The sequence below is a fragment of the Mytilus trossulus genome, chromosome 8 (assembly GCF_036588685.1).
Source record: "Mytilus trossulus isolate FHL-02 chromosome 8, PNRI_Mtr1.1.1.hap1, whole genome shotgun sequence".
Classification (NCBI taxonomy): Eukaryota; Metazoa; Mollusca; class Bivalvia; order Mytilida; family Mytilidae; genus Mytilus; species Mytilus trossulus.
In genome coordinates, this window is record NC_086380.1 from 57,729,236 (window position 1) to 57,747,405 (window position 18,170).

Here is an 18,170-nt window from a genome sequence, read left to right on the forward strand (position 1 = left end):
TTTGCCATAAAGTAAAATTTGTATTTGATGTGAATATTAATTTTAATGAGGCTATTTATATTAAACCATGTCTAATGTAAATAGATTAAATCAATAGCCATCAATAGCCATATATATATAACTTTTTAATGTAAATTATACAATGAATAATGAAGTTCTTGTCTTAGTAGAACTAAGCTTAAAATATGTATCACAATATATTGAAATGATGTATCCATCAAAAAAATATACAGTTCATTTTTTGGCTTTTTTTCGTCTTTATTTAACTATAACATAATGATAATACTTATTCCAATATCCTTATTTTTATACATAGAAAAGTGAGATCCTTCACATATTCCAATAGTTATTGAGATGATGTTCATGGAGTAAATGTTTGACCGATCAGTGGTATTGGCAGTCATTATTGAGATGGTGTTCTCGGAGTAAATGTTTGACCAATCGGTGGTAGTGGCACATTTCTTGGTGTTGGTTTGACAACACTTGTATTGACTCGATAGTCTGCAAAGAAGTCTGCCTCTGTTTCCATTTTTTCTCTCGTATAATCAAGTTGATTTAATGTTGGGTCCTCTTCATCTTCCTCCTCATCTTCTTCCGGTTTACTTTCTTCCAATGCCTTTCCAATTGACGGAAGAACAGGATATTTTTTTTGAGCAATGTCATGCAACTGTTCTTGGTCTTCTCGTAAAATGTCTTTTATTCCCAGTTGAATGGGTGTCGGAACGGGGGCTCCAAAGTGTTCGTTACTGTACGGACTTTCTCCGAGCATTTCATTTTCAGGATCAAGAGGAATGTGCGACGTGTAACAATCTAATTCCTCATCACCATCACTTAAATCATCCTCATCCCCGACATCGCAGTGCTCGCGTGCTAACCTCTCGCGTTCGTCAACGTCCAAGTCCACAAGATCCTCACATCGGTTGTCCATCTGTATTACGTAAGTTGTAGACGAATGTCGACCATCAGCATTCACAAGATCCAGATCATCAGAATCGATGGAATCATTAATATGATTATTATCCTCATTAATCGTGTCCAGTTGTAAATTGCGTGGTGTATTTAAGGCATCGTTATCACCTTTCATTTTGATATTTTCGTTGTCGTCCAAAGAACTGACCTTGGGATCAGCCAAGGTACACATTGTAAGATGCATAATTTGAGAACAAAATCTAAATAATTGATATATTACATGTTAAAAAATCCTTCAGTTTATATAAGTACACTTCAACACCTTTTTCAGTCTGTTTGTAAATTTGGAAAATCTTAGCACTTAATTATAGCACAAAAAAAATGTGCTAAATCATTCTTTTAATGATAGTAACAACTTTTGAATTGATTTATAAGCATAAAAATCTTGTTGCACTTATGAATTAAATATTTCCAAATATTGTTTTATTTAAAACCATTAAGATGGTAGACAGTGCTAATTGAGCGTTAAAAATATCCACTAATTTTTTTTTTATTCCTTTCACGTTAACACATCCTTTGGAAAATATTGTGATATTTTTTTGTCTTTTGTCGACTTCAATAACATGTCATTTGATGATCAAACTGAATTCCTTCAATTAATCCAATAAGCTTTTTCCACTTTATATTGTTCACTGTGAAAGCACCTGTCTAATAGATTAAATTTGTCCCATATCAGCCATTCAATAACAACCTGAAATTAAAATAATTAGCACATGCATAATTGATGACCGGGCTGTTTACTTGTGGATAGTTACAATGGATAGTGACACTCGATAAACAAATTAATACGGAGATCTAATCAATAGGGTTATAGCTTAGGTAATCGAGATAGTTTAATGTTTCCCGTAACATATCTTATATTGTTCAGTTCACTTTCCCCTAACTCTTTGTCATTTATCGACAAGGTCTTATAAATCTTTTTAGAGAGTGAAATGTGTCGTATTTTATAGTTTGAATGGTAAACTTTTGAATTGTATTAGATTGTTTAACTTTTTATGTTCTTATTTGTCAAGTTAGAAGGATTTTATGAAGGGTAAAATGTGTTTAGTAAATTTTTATTTGAATAGTTTCTTTGAACAAATATTTTGCAATGTTTTAAAATCAATTCAATAAAAAGTATCACAATGAACATGATTAGAAATAGTTTCGATAAAAAAACATAATTTTTTTAAAACTAAACTATATTGTTGATTTTGTCATATTTCTTTCATCAGATTTGTATTTTGGTATCAGTGGCAATTCTAGATGGTTGAACACTTGATTTCTTGTTAACCTATTATTAATTGTCAACTTGAGATTACTTAAAAGATGGTAATAAATTTTTCAAAAGTACTTATATTTTAAAAAAGTATTTAAATAACTATAAAAAACCATAATTTCCTACCTTAAATTTAATAACTTGAACAAGTACTTTGTCATATTGCGTAGTTTATACCATGTTAAATCTTATCGCTCAAGATTATTTTGGAACTTGTCCTAAAGTCTACAGATACATGTTTGAAGTCTTTAGAAAAGTTTTATCATGATAAATAAGTATGTGCTAACATATTCTTTGTACAGTTTTTTGACTGGTATTTGATCAATGATATCCTTTGACTTGTTAAAGTTTGAGTCATTTAGGTTTTAAATAGAGGCTCTACAATAAACTGCTTCAATCTGCACTGTGTATTCATTGTTATTCATGGATTTCATGGGTACAGATGTACCACATATTTAAATGTTAAACAATTCTATAGACCAGTGTATATAAAAAAGAAGATGTGGTATGATTGCCAATGAGACAATTATCCACAAAAGACCAAAATGACACAAATTAAATAGGTTTGCATGGCCTTCAACAATGAGCAAAGCCCATACCGCATAATCAGTTATAAATGGCCCCGATTTGACAACGTAAAACAATTCAAACGAGAAAATTAACGGCCTTGTTTATGTAAAAAAATGATATGCATACTTTTATTAACCAGGAAATCAAATGTCCATAATAAGGACAATTTTCCTTAAATCTAATAAAATTGGTTGACATGAAAATAAGTGAATCCACAGCTAGTTTGTAACTCATAATTATATATTGTCCATGGAGGTAATTTTAGAGATGATTATTCAATGTTATATGACAATCTGTTAAAGTTCTCTTTTGTTGGTTTTATTCTTGTTTTTTTATCTGTAAGTGTGAGCTGGTGCCTACCTTCTTCAAATTTTCTGGTGAATCCTTTGGGAACAAAGAAGTAAATAAATAATTGGTCCTTATACCGGTAGTTAATGATTAAATGACTGTTTTTGTCAGAAGTATTTTCTCCAGTTCTTTCTGTTTATAATCATAAATAAGAAAGATTTTGGTCAGGTAAACATTTAACAATGACCTCTGATGATGCCAGGAGATAATGACCACCCTGAGTTGATTTTTATAATGTTACGAGATACATGTTAAAGAGGGATTAACATTTGGACTCAGTCAAATAACTTAAATTTGGTGTAAACCTCTTGTCTTGAGCCTCCTTTAAAAGGACACATTTTAATTAGTGCCATTCAAATTAACATTGACGTCAGTAATTATCTATAAATGATTGTCTTTTTTGTTTGATTTTATAACTTGAGGAAAGGAAGATTTAACTTAAATCGTGTATAGTCACTGTATACAGGTAAAATACAGGTAGTTAAAGGTTAAAAGTTTATATGAACTATATAATTATGCAATTTTAAATGTTTGATAATTTTGGAGGTAAACATAATAATTTAATCTTCTAAACCTGAACCTCATGTCAGCTTATTTTGTGGAATATAAAGAAAATATATTATATCCTTATTTTCACCTGAAGGGCCCTAGCTATTGCAAATTATCTAAAAAAAAACAAAATAAGGGGCAATCACTTTAAAATCACATATAGAACATATTAGAACCAAAATTACCATAATAATCTGTCTGGTAATACTCTTTTTCTCTGTTAGGTATTCATGCCTTTGATTCAATGCATAATAAGTATAGGACAATTAATAATATATAAAGAAAATCCCGTTCAGAAAAAAAGATCCAGTTTCAATTTGATCCCCTTGAAGAATTGATTTTTGAATGCCATCGACAGTCATTTGATATAAGAAGATGTGGTATGAGTGCCAATGAGACAACTTTCCATCCAAGTCACAATTTATAAAAAAAAAAACCATTATAGATGTCTTCAAACCAGAGCCTTAGGTCACACAGAACAGCAAGCTTTAAAGGTCCCCTAAAATGACTAGTGTAAAACAATTCAAACAGGAAAACCAAAGGTCTAATCTATATAGAATAGAGAAAAAAAAACCTGAAAAACACTTATGAACCACATCAATAAACGGCAACCACTGAACATCAGGTTCCTATAGTTCCTATTTCTAATACTGTGGATTCATTATTATTCGTGGGATACCAATTTTCGTGGCTTTCGTGGGTACTGGCGAACCACGAAATTAAATGTTCAACGAATAACAAATTTTTTATAGGCTTGTATGTAGACTTCGGCAAAACCACGAAATTAAATATCCACTAACTTGCAAGTTTTCCATAATCCACGAAAATTGGTACCCACGAAAATAAATGAATCCACAGTACCATAACGGAAAAAGATAATTTCTAAACATTCAGTGTTTTCCACACAAAGAAGAAATCTGCGTAGGGTTGTTAATATCCAAAAAAAATATGTAATATGTCTGAAGAACATAAAATCATTTGTAAAGATCTGTGGACTAAATCTGTATACTTAATTTAACGTGTATAATTTTTGCCTGTTTGACACAATAAATAAAACATGAAACAAATTAAAAAATTGTCAATTTTATCGTATGATTTTATCTTCTCATAAGTATAAACAATGGTATTTTTCCCCCCCTAATTTCTGTCTATGTAAATATGGTTTTGATCATTGGCGAAGGCTGTATGGTGACCATTTCATGATCAACATGTGTACTAAATTTCATGTGACAAACATTCTCATATTTTTATCAAATTTTAAAAAAAAATTACCATGTGAGAAACTCCAAATATTGAATACTTACAAAGTGTCATGTTAATCCAAATATATCCGAAATAAGAGAATTTATGGTCAGCATTTTTAATTGATAATTTCTCGAACGATCATCAACATTCCAAAGTGTTTATCAAAAATTATTGATCCTTTTGAAATCCTTTCTAATTTTACACCAATAGTGGATTAGAACTAATACTTTACTTTTTCTACCAGCTTTCCGTATGATTACCCATATACAAATAAATACCCCTAAAGTAAATCTTGTCACCATTTAAATGTTATGGTAGATTTTAGAACTGTTTGACTATTTAGTGCATAAATAACTAACTACCCGTGTTAAAGAAATGGTTCTGTTATGGGGTATATTAGCATTTTTTTTTTCTCGAAGAGACTATTACGTCATATATTTACTGTCTTCAGAAATGGTTTAATTATGAATGATTTATAGCTTGTTCTGTCTGCATGTTGGTATTCTTTTGAAAAAGGATATATGTCAGACTTAAATTATTTGTATGTTTTACGATTTTGTGAAATTATCAATTCAGATTTCTTGGAAGTTCTTCATAATCATTAAGTTTATTTTGCTAGCAAAGTGGGGTTGAGTTTTTTTATCATTGTGTATGACTGATTTTTTTGGTGTAAAACGGAAAAACTATATGCAAATGCAAAGAAAATTTCAGTATATATGATGTTTTAATTATTGCAAATAATAGCCAGTGAGATAAATTTTATACTGACTTCTATGTCAGTTCAAACTCAACTACTATATTAGATCAAACTCGTTCTATAATTTTCTTTAAAGGATATTTAAATTTAAGAAAAAATAATTTTACCACCTATTATTAAATATTTTCCTGTATATCTGAGGGTAGGAAAATATCCTTTTAAAATAAGTTAAGGTACATTCTTAATCTTGTGTGATTTTTGTGTAACCTCTTTAATATGTAACAAAAACTTACAACATGTATTATATTTATGCAATAATTAATATAACATTAAACTTAAACCTGACCTTGACTATTTATTAAGCATTAAAATACATTGGATTAAATTGACTCAAATTGGAACAAGAAACTGTTTGTTCTGTGTATTTTGGTGATCAAAATGGTTTATAGACTTTGATGATAGTATTTAATATACACTTATAAATACATAAAAGCAAATTGTTTGTGTAATAGAATTAATGGCAATTGTTCTGTATCAGGCTCCCCTGTTGATATCAATATCAGTCATGTTTGGAAAGACTTTTTCAAAATCCTAACCTCTATTATGTCATGTCACATCTACTTGAGGTATATAATTATTTGTGGTACTGTGGATTCATTATTCTTCCTTGACTACCAATTTTGTGGATTTCTTGGTTACCTGGGAACCACAAATTCCAATTGCCAACGAATTACAAACTTTATATAGGAAAAGCAGACTTTGGCAAAACCATGAAATAAGATATCAACAAACATGAAATTTTTCCTCAATAGATGAAAATTTTTACCAACGAAAAATAAAAGAATCTACAGTATATGCTAAAGCTTTTTAAATATCACACATTGTATCAACCCTCACTATACATAAACCCATTAGTAGACCTTTTGGGATTATATATATAGTGCTGTCCTGTAATGATACAAACTGATATTGAAATAGTCATATTGTTCTAACTCGAGTAATTCAAGCCCTTACCGTCTCCCATTCTCTCATTTCGAGGAAACTTTTAATCTCTTTAACGTAATATAATGACTGGATTATCCAAGGTTGATAATATACTAACACAAGTCCTTATTGGCTAAGTGGTCTTACAATACTTACCTCACATATCACTACAATGGTATCACATGATTTTTGTCCTGAGTATTCATGAAATATTTGCCACTGGACATTAAGAAAGTTAAATTAATCTTGCACCCATTTATTAATAATATTTTGTACTAGAGTGGAGGGGGAGTTCACAATGATGTATAAGTGAATGTACCCTGAACCTTAGACATATATGCATTGTTAACCCTCCTAAATTTAGTTAGTTTTCATAATACATTTCTTATCAATTTTCTAGAATTCAAAAAATTTCAGATTCAAATAATTCTTTGTTTAAACTTGAAATCTAATTATTTTGTTTATACATAATTCACTTTGTGGTATGAGTGCTAATGAGATATACTCTCCATTCAAGTCACAATTTGTAAAAGTAAACCTTTACAGGCCAAGTACGGTCTTCAACACAGAGCTTAGGCTCACACCGAACAGTAAACTATAATTAGGGCTCCAAAAAGTAACTATAGTGTAAAACCATTCAAACAGGAAATCCAATGTTCTATATACAGCTATTATATAAAAAACAAGGAAACATGAAACACTTATGAACAACATCAACAAACGACGACCACTGAACATCAGGTTCCTGACTTAGGACAGGTCACTTGGTCTAGCTTTAAGTAATATAAATTTAGAAACTATTGCATGCATTTATTATTGCCATTTTGTCATTTGAGACTTAAATGTGATTTTAATTTTTTACGATTTTGAGAAAAATTCTGATTAGTTCATATAAAATTTTCCAAAATGAGAGTTTGAATTATTGCGTTTACAACTCTGTAGCATTTTTCCCAATAATAAAAACATCGCAATAATTTCTGAATTTATACAGTATAAATTTATTAGATAGTGTCAGCAAGTACATGGTATCTAAGATTGTTTATATATAATATTTACCAGATTTATCCCTTTAGAATTTTAACCAATTCCCCATGAATGAGAAGGTTCTATTGTTTTAAATCATTCATTTACCATAATGAGAATTTTGAGGGAATTTTAGCTCTATTTAAAATTCATAGTGCATGTAATAGGTTAGATTTGTTCATACCAATAATTGAGGGTGGGCCATACATATACATTACAGAAAAGGTCTACATGGTTTCCCCTTTGGGTATAAAGTTCTCCAATAACCTTGAGGGGCCTGATGGTGGGGTCTCATCACGATTCATGAGTTGATTATTTTGTCAATCACAATTCACAGAAAATAGATTTTCATGATCATGGATCACGAAAATGCATGTATATATATATATATACAACTCGTCTAAACATCAACCCAACAATGTTAGATCTGTAAATTTGCTTTCGCAAATTTTTGGTTCTTCCCTCGCCGGGATTCGAACCCATGCTTCTGTGATATCGTGACACCAAATCGCCTGCACTGCAGCCGTCCCGCTAGACCACACGACCACCTGGGCTCTCAAAAAAAGAGCTTTCGGTGGCCATATGTTACCTTTCCACGTCAGTTTTAATCTAGCGGCGTACTACAGTACATGATATATAAGGCATGAAGATGTAATTGTTACAGATCAGCTAAATTATCTATAGTAAAGGATCCTACAAATTAATGTAAGATACAGTCACAGAAAATAGTTATATTCATAAGTACGTCTGAGTCAGTGACAACCCTACAACAGATGTATCCATCGGATCGCCATCAATGATGGTGATACATGGCTGTGTACATAATGTATATACAACTCGTCTAAACATCAACCCAACAATGTTAGATCTGTAAATTTGCGAAAGTTCTTCCCTCGCCGGGATTCGAACCCATGCTTCTGTGATATCGTGACACCAAATCGCCTGCACTGCAGCCGTCCCGCTAGACCACACGACCACATCTGACATGGCGTCTATTGTCATTTATTTTTCCAACATGTCTTTGAATGTCTGTTTGACACCTTTGACCTTTCCATTACTACTAATATACATTATCTCACAGGTTAGTTAGTCTTGTTAGTCTTGTATGTTTTTTAAGTTTAGTTCATTTATATTTTTTGGAGTTTATAGTATGACATCCATTTTCACTGAACTGGTACACATTTTTATTTAGGGGCCAGCTGAATCCCACCTCCGGGTGTGAGATTTTATCACTGCGTTGAAGACCCATTAGTGGACTTCAGCTGTTATCTGCTCTTTGGTCAGGCTGTTGTCTCTTCGACATATGATACTCGCCATTTCCATTCTCAATTTTACATTATCTCACAGGTTAAAAGATTCACAGGATCGAAACTTTTTTCTGACATACTTGCAGACCTAATCAAGTAAATTTATACTATAGTAGTCTGTGAGTTTGACAGAAAACAAAGTGCATGCTGGTTAATTATGGATTTCAAATGAATAGTTGAATAATATTTGCTTTTGGATCGGTAAGATTGACTTCCCACTGTCAATTCATTATGGAATATGATCAAGTACAAAAAGTACAAAATTGTGCCAAAATTATGTAATATTCTAATTTATTGTCTTATAACAACAAAAGTAGAATCTACTGTCTTACACATATAAAAAATAAGCAAATAAGGGCAACAAAAGATGCATATTTTACTGCATGGAAACAGAGAAAATGGGTTGAACCAACTTAAGACTAAAAAATATCAGAAAGTCGCACAATGAAAGTAAAATATACTAGCAAATAATCCATTATAGATCATAGGAACAAATCTTTTATTGTATAATGGTATGATGTCGTAACGTCTGCGTCGTCGTTGTCCGAAGACACATTGGTTTCTGGATAATAAATTTAGTTTAAGTGAATAGATATTCATGATTTTTTTTCAGAAGGTTCAATACCACAAAAGGAAGGTTGGGATTGATTTTGGGGATGATGGTCCTAACATTTTAGGAATTCGGGGCAAAAAAGGGCCAAAATAAGCATTTTCTTGGTTTTCGCACTATAACTTTAGATGGTCCCAACTGAGTAGGAATTAGGGGCCCAAAACAAGCATTTTTCTAGTTTTAGGATAAAAACTAATTTGTAGAAGTATTTCAATTGCTCTGAAATCATACCGCATTGTTTAAACCACAAGTATAAGGTTTGGATTCATGTTAAGGGTTATGGGGCCCGTGAAAATTAAGGAATTAAGGGCCAAAAAGTGGTCAAAACAAGCACTTTTCTAGTTTCAAGACAATAACTCGTGTGTAATTGTATGGATCTCTCTGAAATTGTACCAAGATGTACAATAAACAAAGGGGAGGCTGGGGTTAAGTTTTGGGTTAATTGCCCAAAATATATAGGAATTAGGGGCAAAAAAGGCCAAAAAGAAGCATGTTTCTAGTTTCCAAACAATTATTACAATAATTGGTGTTTAAGTGTTTAAGTGTATGCATCTCTGTGAAATTGTACTACAAGGTTCAATACTGCAATGGAAAGCATGGAATTGAATTTATGGGTTATTGCTCCAAGAGGGTTTCAAAAATATGGGGGTGGGGTGGGGATTTTTTTTTACCATTTTTGGAAGGGCTTCCTTTTTTTTTCAAAAATCTTCAATTGCACAGTATTGTGCAAAAGATTTGTTAGATCTTTGACCACATTAATATTGTGACAAAAACCTATATTATGTCAAAAATTTTATCACAATCCAAATTCAGACAAAATCAAGCTTGAATATTGTGACAAAATTTGGCCCAACTGTTCAGGGTTCAACCACTGGGGTCGTATAAATGTGCCCAGCAGAGCACCTGGTTTTACATTTTAATATTTTATGATGTATTTAAATGAGTAGCTATTGTTGCAAACGCCATTAGAAATTTAAATTGAGATCAGTTTTGGAATAAGGGAAAGGGGGATGTGAAAAAAATTAGGGGGTTCAAATATTTCTCATTTAAGATTTCATAAATAAAAAGAAAATTTCTTCAATCATTTTTTTTTAAAAGGATAAATTTGTAACAGCATAGTGAATTGCTCAAAGGCCAAAATTTTCTTTTTAAGTTCATTAGACCACATTCATTCTGTGTCAGAAACATATGCTGTGTCAACTATTTAATCACAATCCAAATTTAGAGCTGAATCCAGCTTGAATGTTGTGTCCATACATGCCCCAACTGTTCAGGGTTCGACTTCTGCGGTCGTATAAAGCCTGCCCAGGGGAGCATCTGGTTTTAAAATAAATAGGAATAAAAAGTTGTTTTTATACATAAACATGCGTGTATCATTGGACTTTTAAAAGTATATTGTTCATACGGAAGATAATTTGAATTTTGTCAAGTTTTTGCCTCTGCCATCACAAATAAAACCTGAAGAATCATGATGTTTCAAACAAATACATTTAGGATACTCTAGTCCATCACTGATCAGTACTTTACTTTCCTTTCCATCTTTTGATATAACTATTATTCCATGAGAGTTAGGGTCTGCTACAATAATGTTACCATAAGTATCTGTACAAAGTCCTACTGGTCCTGATAAATCCTGTGTATATTGCCAGATCTGTTTACCTGATTGATCAACACAGTGTACTGCATAACCACTGTAGTCACTATAGATTACTCTGCCATTACAGTAAACAAGGTGCTTCAGGTATGATTCACACTCAACTTGTTTTGACTTCAGTGTATTTCCTTCTAAGTCTATAATACGGATTTCACCTTTACTCAAACCTACAACAAGAAAATCATCTGATGATGATAATCCCCAGCAACCTTTGTCTAACTTGATAACTTTGGTTACTGTTTCATTCTCTATATTGAAGATCTTAATGGCATTCTCATAAGGATATGTTATGGCAATAGTGTTCTGACTGATCTGTGTAACACTCCAGGCTCCACCAGGTATAGGTAACTTTTTCAGTAGTTTGCCATCAGGAGTAAGTAGGTTCACTTTGTCACACTCTTCCACTATTATAAGTCTTCCATCACTCAGACAAATCATGTCACTGATATATTCCTTTATTTTGATCTTTATTTTTTTCTCAATGGTCATGGTCATATTGTTTATGTTTGATTGTTCTTGTGATTCTACTTGTGCTTCCCTTCTCACACTTGTCTCTTTCTTCAAATCCATATCTATTTTAACAACGGTTAATTCTCCTAAGGATCCTAACTTTTTTATCATCTTTTCTACTTCAGTGTTTTGCTCCATTTTGATGGTAAATTCTTTTACCCTGTCGTCATTTTCAAGATCATCTATGTATCGTTGACATTGATGTACTTTTTGTTCAATCTGATGTACCCCTAGAAATGATTGGAGTTTTGAAGTGTGTGGTATGACTGTATGTAGCTGGTCTTGCATTTTCTTTAAGTTTTTCTGTTTTCCTTCAATTTCAGCCATTAAATCTGTTGCTTTTGATCTTTCCTGATTCAAGATGGTATCTGCTTCTTGGTAGATCTTCTTTTCTAGGTGGGTTAAATGTTTATCTATTTCATTGCGAATTTTCACAATGAATTCCTTTATGCTTTCATATTCTTGTTCTCCTCTTTTAATGTTTTGTGATTTATTATTTACAATTTTACCTAAGAGTTGTAAGATGGAGTTGATTTCTTTCTCTACAGATTCTTTAGATTTTTCAATCTTGGTTTTCTCCACAACGCTAGCTAAACTATTTATTCCCATACACTTTGAATGACTATTGGGTATGCATTCATCACAGCAAGGCATTAAATGACTCGGGCAATACAAGGTGAGCTGTTGACCATGTTTGTCACATAGTGTTTTGATAACTTGGACAGATGGTTTATAACTTTTAATATCAATGGTTTTATGATCGCGTGACAATCTATATCTTTTGTGATGACCAGAACATGTTGTACATAATCCTTCATCACAGTTGTAACACCAGATGTCAGCTGTAGTGTTTACTTTTCCTTCTATACAAGGTCCACATGGAATAGGTTTACTGGATGCCATGACCTGAAAATTCCAAAATAAAACTTATTTTTGGCGTAAATTTATGTACAAAACAATGAAGGAAAAACAAATATAATGTACAACAAACTAAAACCACAGACTGACAACTGTAGGCTCCTGACTTGTTTGTTGCTGTATACTGTATTTGACCACTAGCTGTCCTTCTACTGTGGATTCATTAATATTCGTTGGATACCAATTTTCATGGATTTCGTGGGTACAGGAGAACCACGAATTCAAATGTTCAACGAAATACAAATTTTGTAAAGGAATAAGTGTAGACTTTGCCAAAACCACGAAATTAAATATCCACGAATATGTAAGTTTTCCTCAAACCATGAAAATTGGTACCCACGAAAATGAATGAATCCACAGTATGATAAATAAGTCTAAAGAATGTAGTTGATTACATACCGTAATTAATTTGAATACTCTGAACCAACTTATTTATATAGAATCTTTACTTTGTATGTAATTTGTTGTTTCTAAACCATCTGTTTAGTTTTGCTATTTTTGTCTCGCCTTGACTGTGTTAAAAAACATGACCTAGGTATGCTGTTTCCAGCGACGGTGTCAACAATGTATTAGTTTGTGATAAGGTCTAGTTTATATTGACCACCAGTGGTAGGTCAATAATATTTGGTATGCAGTTGTATAAGCATTGGCAATCTCATTTCAATGGAGATTTTTTGGCCCTTTCCCCTCAGTCAAGGTCTATTGGCTTTGAAACGTTTGCTTATTTTACATGTATTAGTGCTTATTTTACATGTATTAGTTTGTGATTAGGTCTAGTTTATGGTGAACCACAAGTGGTAGGTCAATGATATTTGGTATGCAGTTGTAAAAGCATTGGCACATCTCATTTCAATAGAGATTATTTGTCCCTTTCCCCTCAGTCAAGGTCTATTGGCTTTGAAACTTTTGCTTATTTTACATGTATTTTTAGCATTAGGTCTAGTTTATATTGAACAACAAGTGGTAGTTCAATCATATTTGGTATGCAGTTGTAAGAGCATTGACACATCTCATTTCCATGAAGATGATTTGGCTCTGACCTCTTAGTCATGGTCTATTGACTTTGAAATTTTGTGTAAGTTATGTATTAGTTTGTGATAAGATCAGTTTAAGATGAGCTGCTAATTTACATTTTAATGTTAAATCAATGATATTTGGTATGTAAATTTGCCAGTATTATTTCCATGGAGATTATATAGCCCCACCCCCTCTTCGTGCTTTATTGACTATAAAACTTTTACATAGTTTACAAGTAAATTTTTTGTATTTAGATTCATAAGTCATAAGTCAATGGTATTTGGTATGTAGTTGTATCAGCATTGATCAGCATTGGCACAGCTCATTTACATGGAGATTGTTTAGCCATGTAACTTAGTCATGGTTCATTGACTTAAAAACTTTTGCTTATTTTACATGTATTAGTTTGTGTAAGATGTTAAGGTATTGCTATTTTGATTTCAACATTTGCATATTCAAAATTATAAAAAGGCGAGACATATCTCTGTGATAACAGTTTATTAAATGTACTTATTTAAGTCCTGTATGATTTGGAGTTTAGTATGGCGTCCATTATCACTGTACTAGTATATCCAGGTTCAGGAGTTTCTTGCTGCATTGAAGACCTATTGGTGGCCTCCTGCTGCAGGCCCGTAGCCAGGAATTTTCAAGGGGGGGTTCATTGGACTCACAAACTCGACTTTAACAGTCACAATTCCAACAGAACATTGACTTTAACAGTGCTTATTTGTTTTCCAGGGGGGTGGGGTGGGGGGTGTCAGACGACCCCCCCTGGGTATGGGTATGTGCTGTTGTCTGTTCTATAGTCAGGTTGTAGTCTTTTTGACACATTCCCCATTTTCATTCTCAATTTTATTGATGAAGATAAATAAGGCAAAATCATAGTTTTACCGATTTTTATTTGCATTATTTTTCTTATCAGGAAATTAGTTGGTTTACAGTATGTTATTCTTAATCACTGGTAAAAATAACGTATTCCAAATTTAATAACCAGTTTGAATAATAACACATTTTTGGGTGAAAGATACACACATAGGTTACACATTATGCTACAGTTTAATACCTAACAAGTCATTATATATACTGTAATAACTAATAGTTTAACCATATACCTTTTGATGTTGTTATATGACAAGAGTTTAGTTCTCTTTCCTCGTTTTCTTAAATTTCAGCCAACCAGGAAGTTATTTATAAGGATTCACCCAATTGGTAAATATTTAAATGACATAGAAAATATCTGACCCAAATTATAAAAGTTGAAAATAGATTTTAATCAGGACATCAGTGGGATTTAAATTTTCTATTAGGGAAAATTGGTATACTTGTTTATTGATTATAAATACAGAAAAAGGGGTGGGGGCATTATTTACTATTTCTATTTACTATTTCTGATAAAAAAAAAATCAAATGATCAATGTGTCACTGCATTAAAAAATTAAAACACATGAATACATCAGTATAAAAATGTTGAAAATTGAATAAATGCAAGTCAAATGATATAGGACTAAGTGTGATGTTTCTCTGATTTTAACCTTGTGTATATGTGAGGGGGAGGACAGGGGTAAGGGAGACAGGGAGAAAGGGGTAGGAGAAAGGGGGTGGGAGAAAGGAGAATGGGGGTAGGAGAAAGGAGAAGAGGGTGAGAGAAGGGAGAAGGGTACCCCCTGTCCTCCCCCTCCTCACTAGTAAAACTAAATAAATTTTTCCCAGCCTTGTTATTGTCATTTAGTTTTTTTTGCTAGAAAAATGGATTTATAATAGTCAGCACAAACTATTAGTAAATTGTATAAAGCTAAATATTTCAAAATGTAGAAAACCTAGATTCTTCATACATTGTGTGTAGATTATATATTGTACAAAGATTCTGTCTTTCATTTGTCCATTGTTCTTGACTTCATTTTCAAGATTCAGTGACTGCTTGAAATATCAGTTACATGTATCATTAAGGTTAAAGCTTCATTTAAACAATAGGTAAACTATATTTGGTGTATGGATTGATTTTATATTGAAAAACATGTGTAATAATTTATGGTAATTGAAAAGGGTCTTGCTTCCTCAGGAGGGCATCCAGCCATTTTTGAAAAGGGGAAAGGGGATGGGTTCTAACTATGTAATCTCCATTTGAATGCATTGCTCATCAAAAAGGGGCTTACAACCCCCAGAAACCAACCACCCACTGGATCCACCACTGATCTGGTTAGATGACACCATATATTGTGTATACAACACAGTTTTGTATAAATCTCGGTCTTGCAGGATTCATGTGACCTTGACCTATTTTTCATGGTTTATGGTTCATTTAACATTGTAATTTTTCCATTTTTTTATTTTTTTAGTGAATCTTGTAGATTAAATCTTGAGGACTAGTGGTACATAGGTGTTTTAGCCTAGATTTTTATACCACGGCTTCATTTTTTTGGTCGTATATTGGTATCATGTTGGTATCATTGCGTAGTCTGAAGACTTTTGTTTTTCTCACTATAACTTAAGTATAAGTCAATAGAAATCTATGAAATTTAAACACAAGGTTTATGACCACAAAAGTAAGGTTAGGTATAGGGGGTGGGTTGAGATCTCATAACCCGCTACATTTTTGCGTCTGTCCCAAGTCAGGAGCCTCTGGTCTTTGTTAGTCTTGTATTATTTTAATTTTAGTTTCTTGTGTACAATTTGGAAATTAGTATAGCGTTCATTTTCACTGAACTAGTATATATTTGTTTAGGGGCCAGCTGAAGGACGCCTCCAAGTGCGGGAATTTCTCGTTACAATGAAGACCTGTTGGTGACCTTCTGCTGTTGTTTTTTCTGTGGTGGGGTTGTTGTCTCTGATACATTCCCCATTTCCATTCTCAATTTTATTGATATTTCAACAAAAATTCAATATATGGGGTTCTTCAACCATGTATTTAGATTTTGAGCTCACCTGGCCTAAAAGGCCATGTGAGCTTTTCTCATCACTTGGTGTCTGTCGTTGTCGTTGTTAACAATTTTTCAAACATCTTTTCCTCTGAAACTACTGAATGGATTTGAATGAAACTTAGCATGATTGTTCCTTAGTATATCCTGCACAAAATTTGCGCTTCGATTTTTTATCCGTCAAAAACATGGCCGCCGTTACTTGAAATAGAACATAGGGGTCAAATGCAGTTTTTGGCTTTTATCTCAAAAACGAAAGCATTTAGAGCAAATCTGACATGGGGTAAAAATGTTCATTAGGTCAATATCTATCAGCCCTGAAATTTTCAGATGAATCAAACAACCTGTTGTTGGGTTGCTGCCACTTAATTGGTTATTTTAAGGAAATTTTGCAGTTTTTGGTCATTATCTTGAATATTATTATAGATAAAGATAACTGTAAACAGCAAAAATGATCAGCAAAGTAAGATCTACAAATAAGTTAATATGACCAAAATTGTCAATTGACCCCTTAAGGGGTTATTGTCCTTTAATGACAATTTTTCACAATTTGTTCATCATATTTGCTAACTTTAAAAAATCTTCTCCTCTGAAACTACTGAATGGATTTGGTTAAAACTTAACATGATTGTTTCTTAGATTATCCTGCACAAAGTGTGTGCTTTGATTTTTGATCCGTCAAAAAACATGGCCGCCGTTACTTAAAATAGAACATGGGGTCAAATTCAGTTTTTGGCTTATATCTCAAAAACGAAAGCATTTAGAGCAAATAAGACAATATGTTAAAGTATTTATTAGCTCAAGGTCTACCTGTCCTGTAATTTCCAGCCGAATTGGGTAACTGTTTTTTTCAGGTATAATGCCCCTGAATTGACGATTTTAGAGAAATTTTGCAGTTTTTGGTTATTATCTTGTGCAAGAAAATTGGTACCGTTAATTTTATTATAGATACAGATCAACTGTTAATAAAAAAAATGTTAAGCAAAGTAAGATCTACAAATAAGTCAATTTGACCAAAATTGTCAATTGACCCCTAAAAGGAGTTATTGCCCTTTAAAGACTTTTTACACAATTTATTCATCATGTTGACTTACTTTAAAAAAATCTTCTCCTTTGAAACTGCTGTATCAATTTCAGCCAAACTTAGGCTAAATGAGTTTCAGAGTATCTAGTATAAATTTTATATTTCATTTCCTTGTATGTCAAGAAACATAGAGATTTAACAAAAAAAATTAAGGTGAGCGATTCCGTGCATGGTAGTTGTTTTCAATTTTATTTTCTTCAAAATTCTCAAAATTCCAAATTTTTGAAAAGTGATTAATAGAAGAAATCTTTAATTGCACAATATTGCGCAATAGATTTGTAATACCTTGACATTTTTTGTCTCAGAAACTCATATTAAGTCAAAAATTTGATCGCAATCCAAAATCAGAGCTATATCAAGCTTGAATGTTGTGTCCATACTTGCCCTACCTGTTCAGGGTTCAACTTCTGCAGTTGTATAAAGCTGCACCCTGTGGATCACCTGGATAATTTCATTTTGAATTTGTTTTTCTAGAATATCAGGTTCTGGTTTTATTTGTTTGCATCATTCCA

General features: G+C 32.3%; 3 protein-coding genes across 6 annotated transcripts in view; 1 reads left to right on the forward strand and 2 right to left on the reverse strand.

The window, feature by feature from the left end:
* The window catches only part of LOC134681182 (branched-chain alpha-ketoacid dehydrogenase kinase-like), a 69,518-nt gene that overhangs the window by 42,482 nt on the left and 8,866 nt on the right, over positions 1 to 18,170 (forward strand). The gene's annotated exons all lie outside the window — the stretch shown is intronic.
* Positions 105 to 5,256, reverse strand: LOC134681186 (uncharacterized). 3 transcript variants are annotated; one of them, XM_063540682.1, is made up of 2 exons: positions 4,999 to 5,256; positions 105 to 1,660 (listed from the first exon to the last, which is right to left on the reverse strand). In XM_063540682.1, exon 2 carries the CDS (start codon positions 1,151 to 1,153, stop codon positions 404 to 406), a length of 750 nt encoding a protein of 249 aa, XP_063396752.1. In that variant the 5' UTR covers positions 1,154 to 1,660; positions 4,999 to 5,256; the 3' UTR covers positions 105 to 403. The 3 variants fall into 3 exon arrangements, with proteins under 3 accessions (XP_063396752.1, XP_063396753.1, XP_063396754.1); XM_063540683.1 differs by lacking the exon at positions 4,999 to 5,256 and adding an exon at positions 3,158 to 3,363; XM_063540684.1 differs by lacking the exon at positions 4,999 to 5,256 and adding an exon at positions 2,354 to 2,489.
* LOC134681180 (uncharacterized) lies at positions 10,752 to 14,849 on the reverse strand. Its single transcript, XM_063540669.1, has 2 exons — positions 14,772 to 14,849; positions 10,752 to 12,630 (listed from the first exon to the last, which is right to left on the reverse strand). Exon 2 carries the CDS (start codon positions 12,625 to 12,627, stop codon positions 10,960 to 10,962), a length of 1,668 nt encoding a protein of 555 aa, XP_063396739.1. The 5' UTR covers positions 12,628 to 12,630; positions 14,772 to 14,849; the 3' UTR covers positions 10,752 to 10,959.

Coding starts and splice junctions, on each gene's coding strand:
- LOC134681186 (XM_063540682.1), bottom strand. CDS start 1,153: ATGCATCTTACAATGTGTACCTTGGCTGATCCCAAGGTCAGTTCTTTG.
- LOC134681180 (XM_063540669.1), bottom strand. CDS start 12,627: ATGGCATCCAGTAAACCTATTCCATGTGGACCTTGTATAGAAGGAAAA.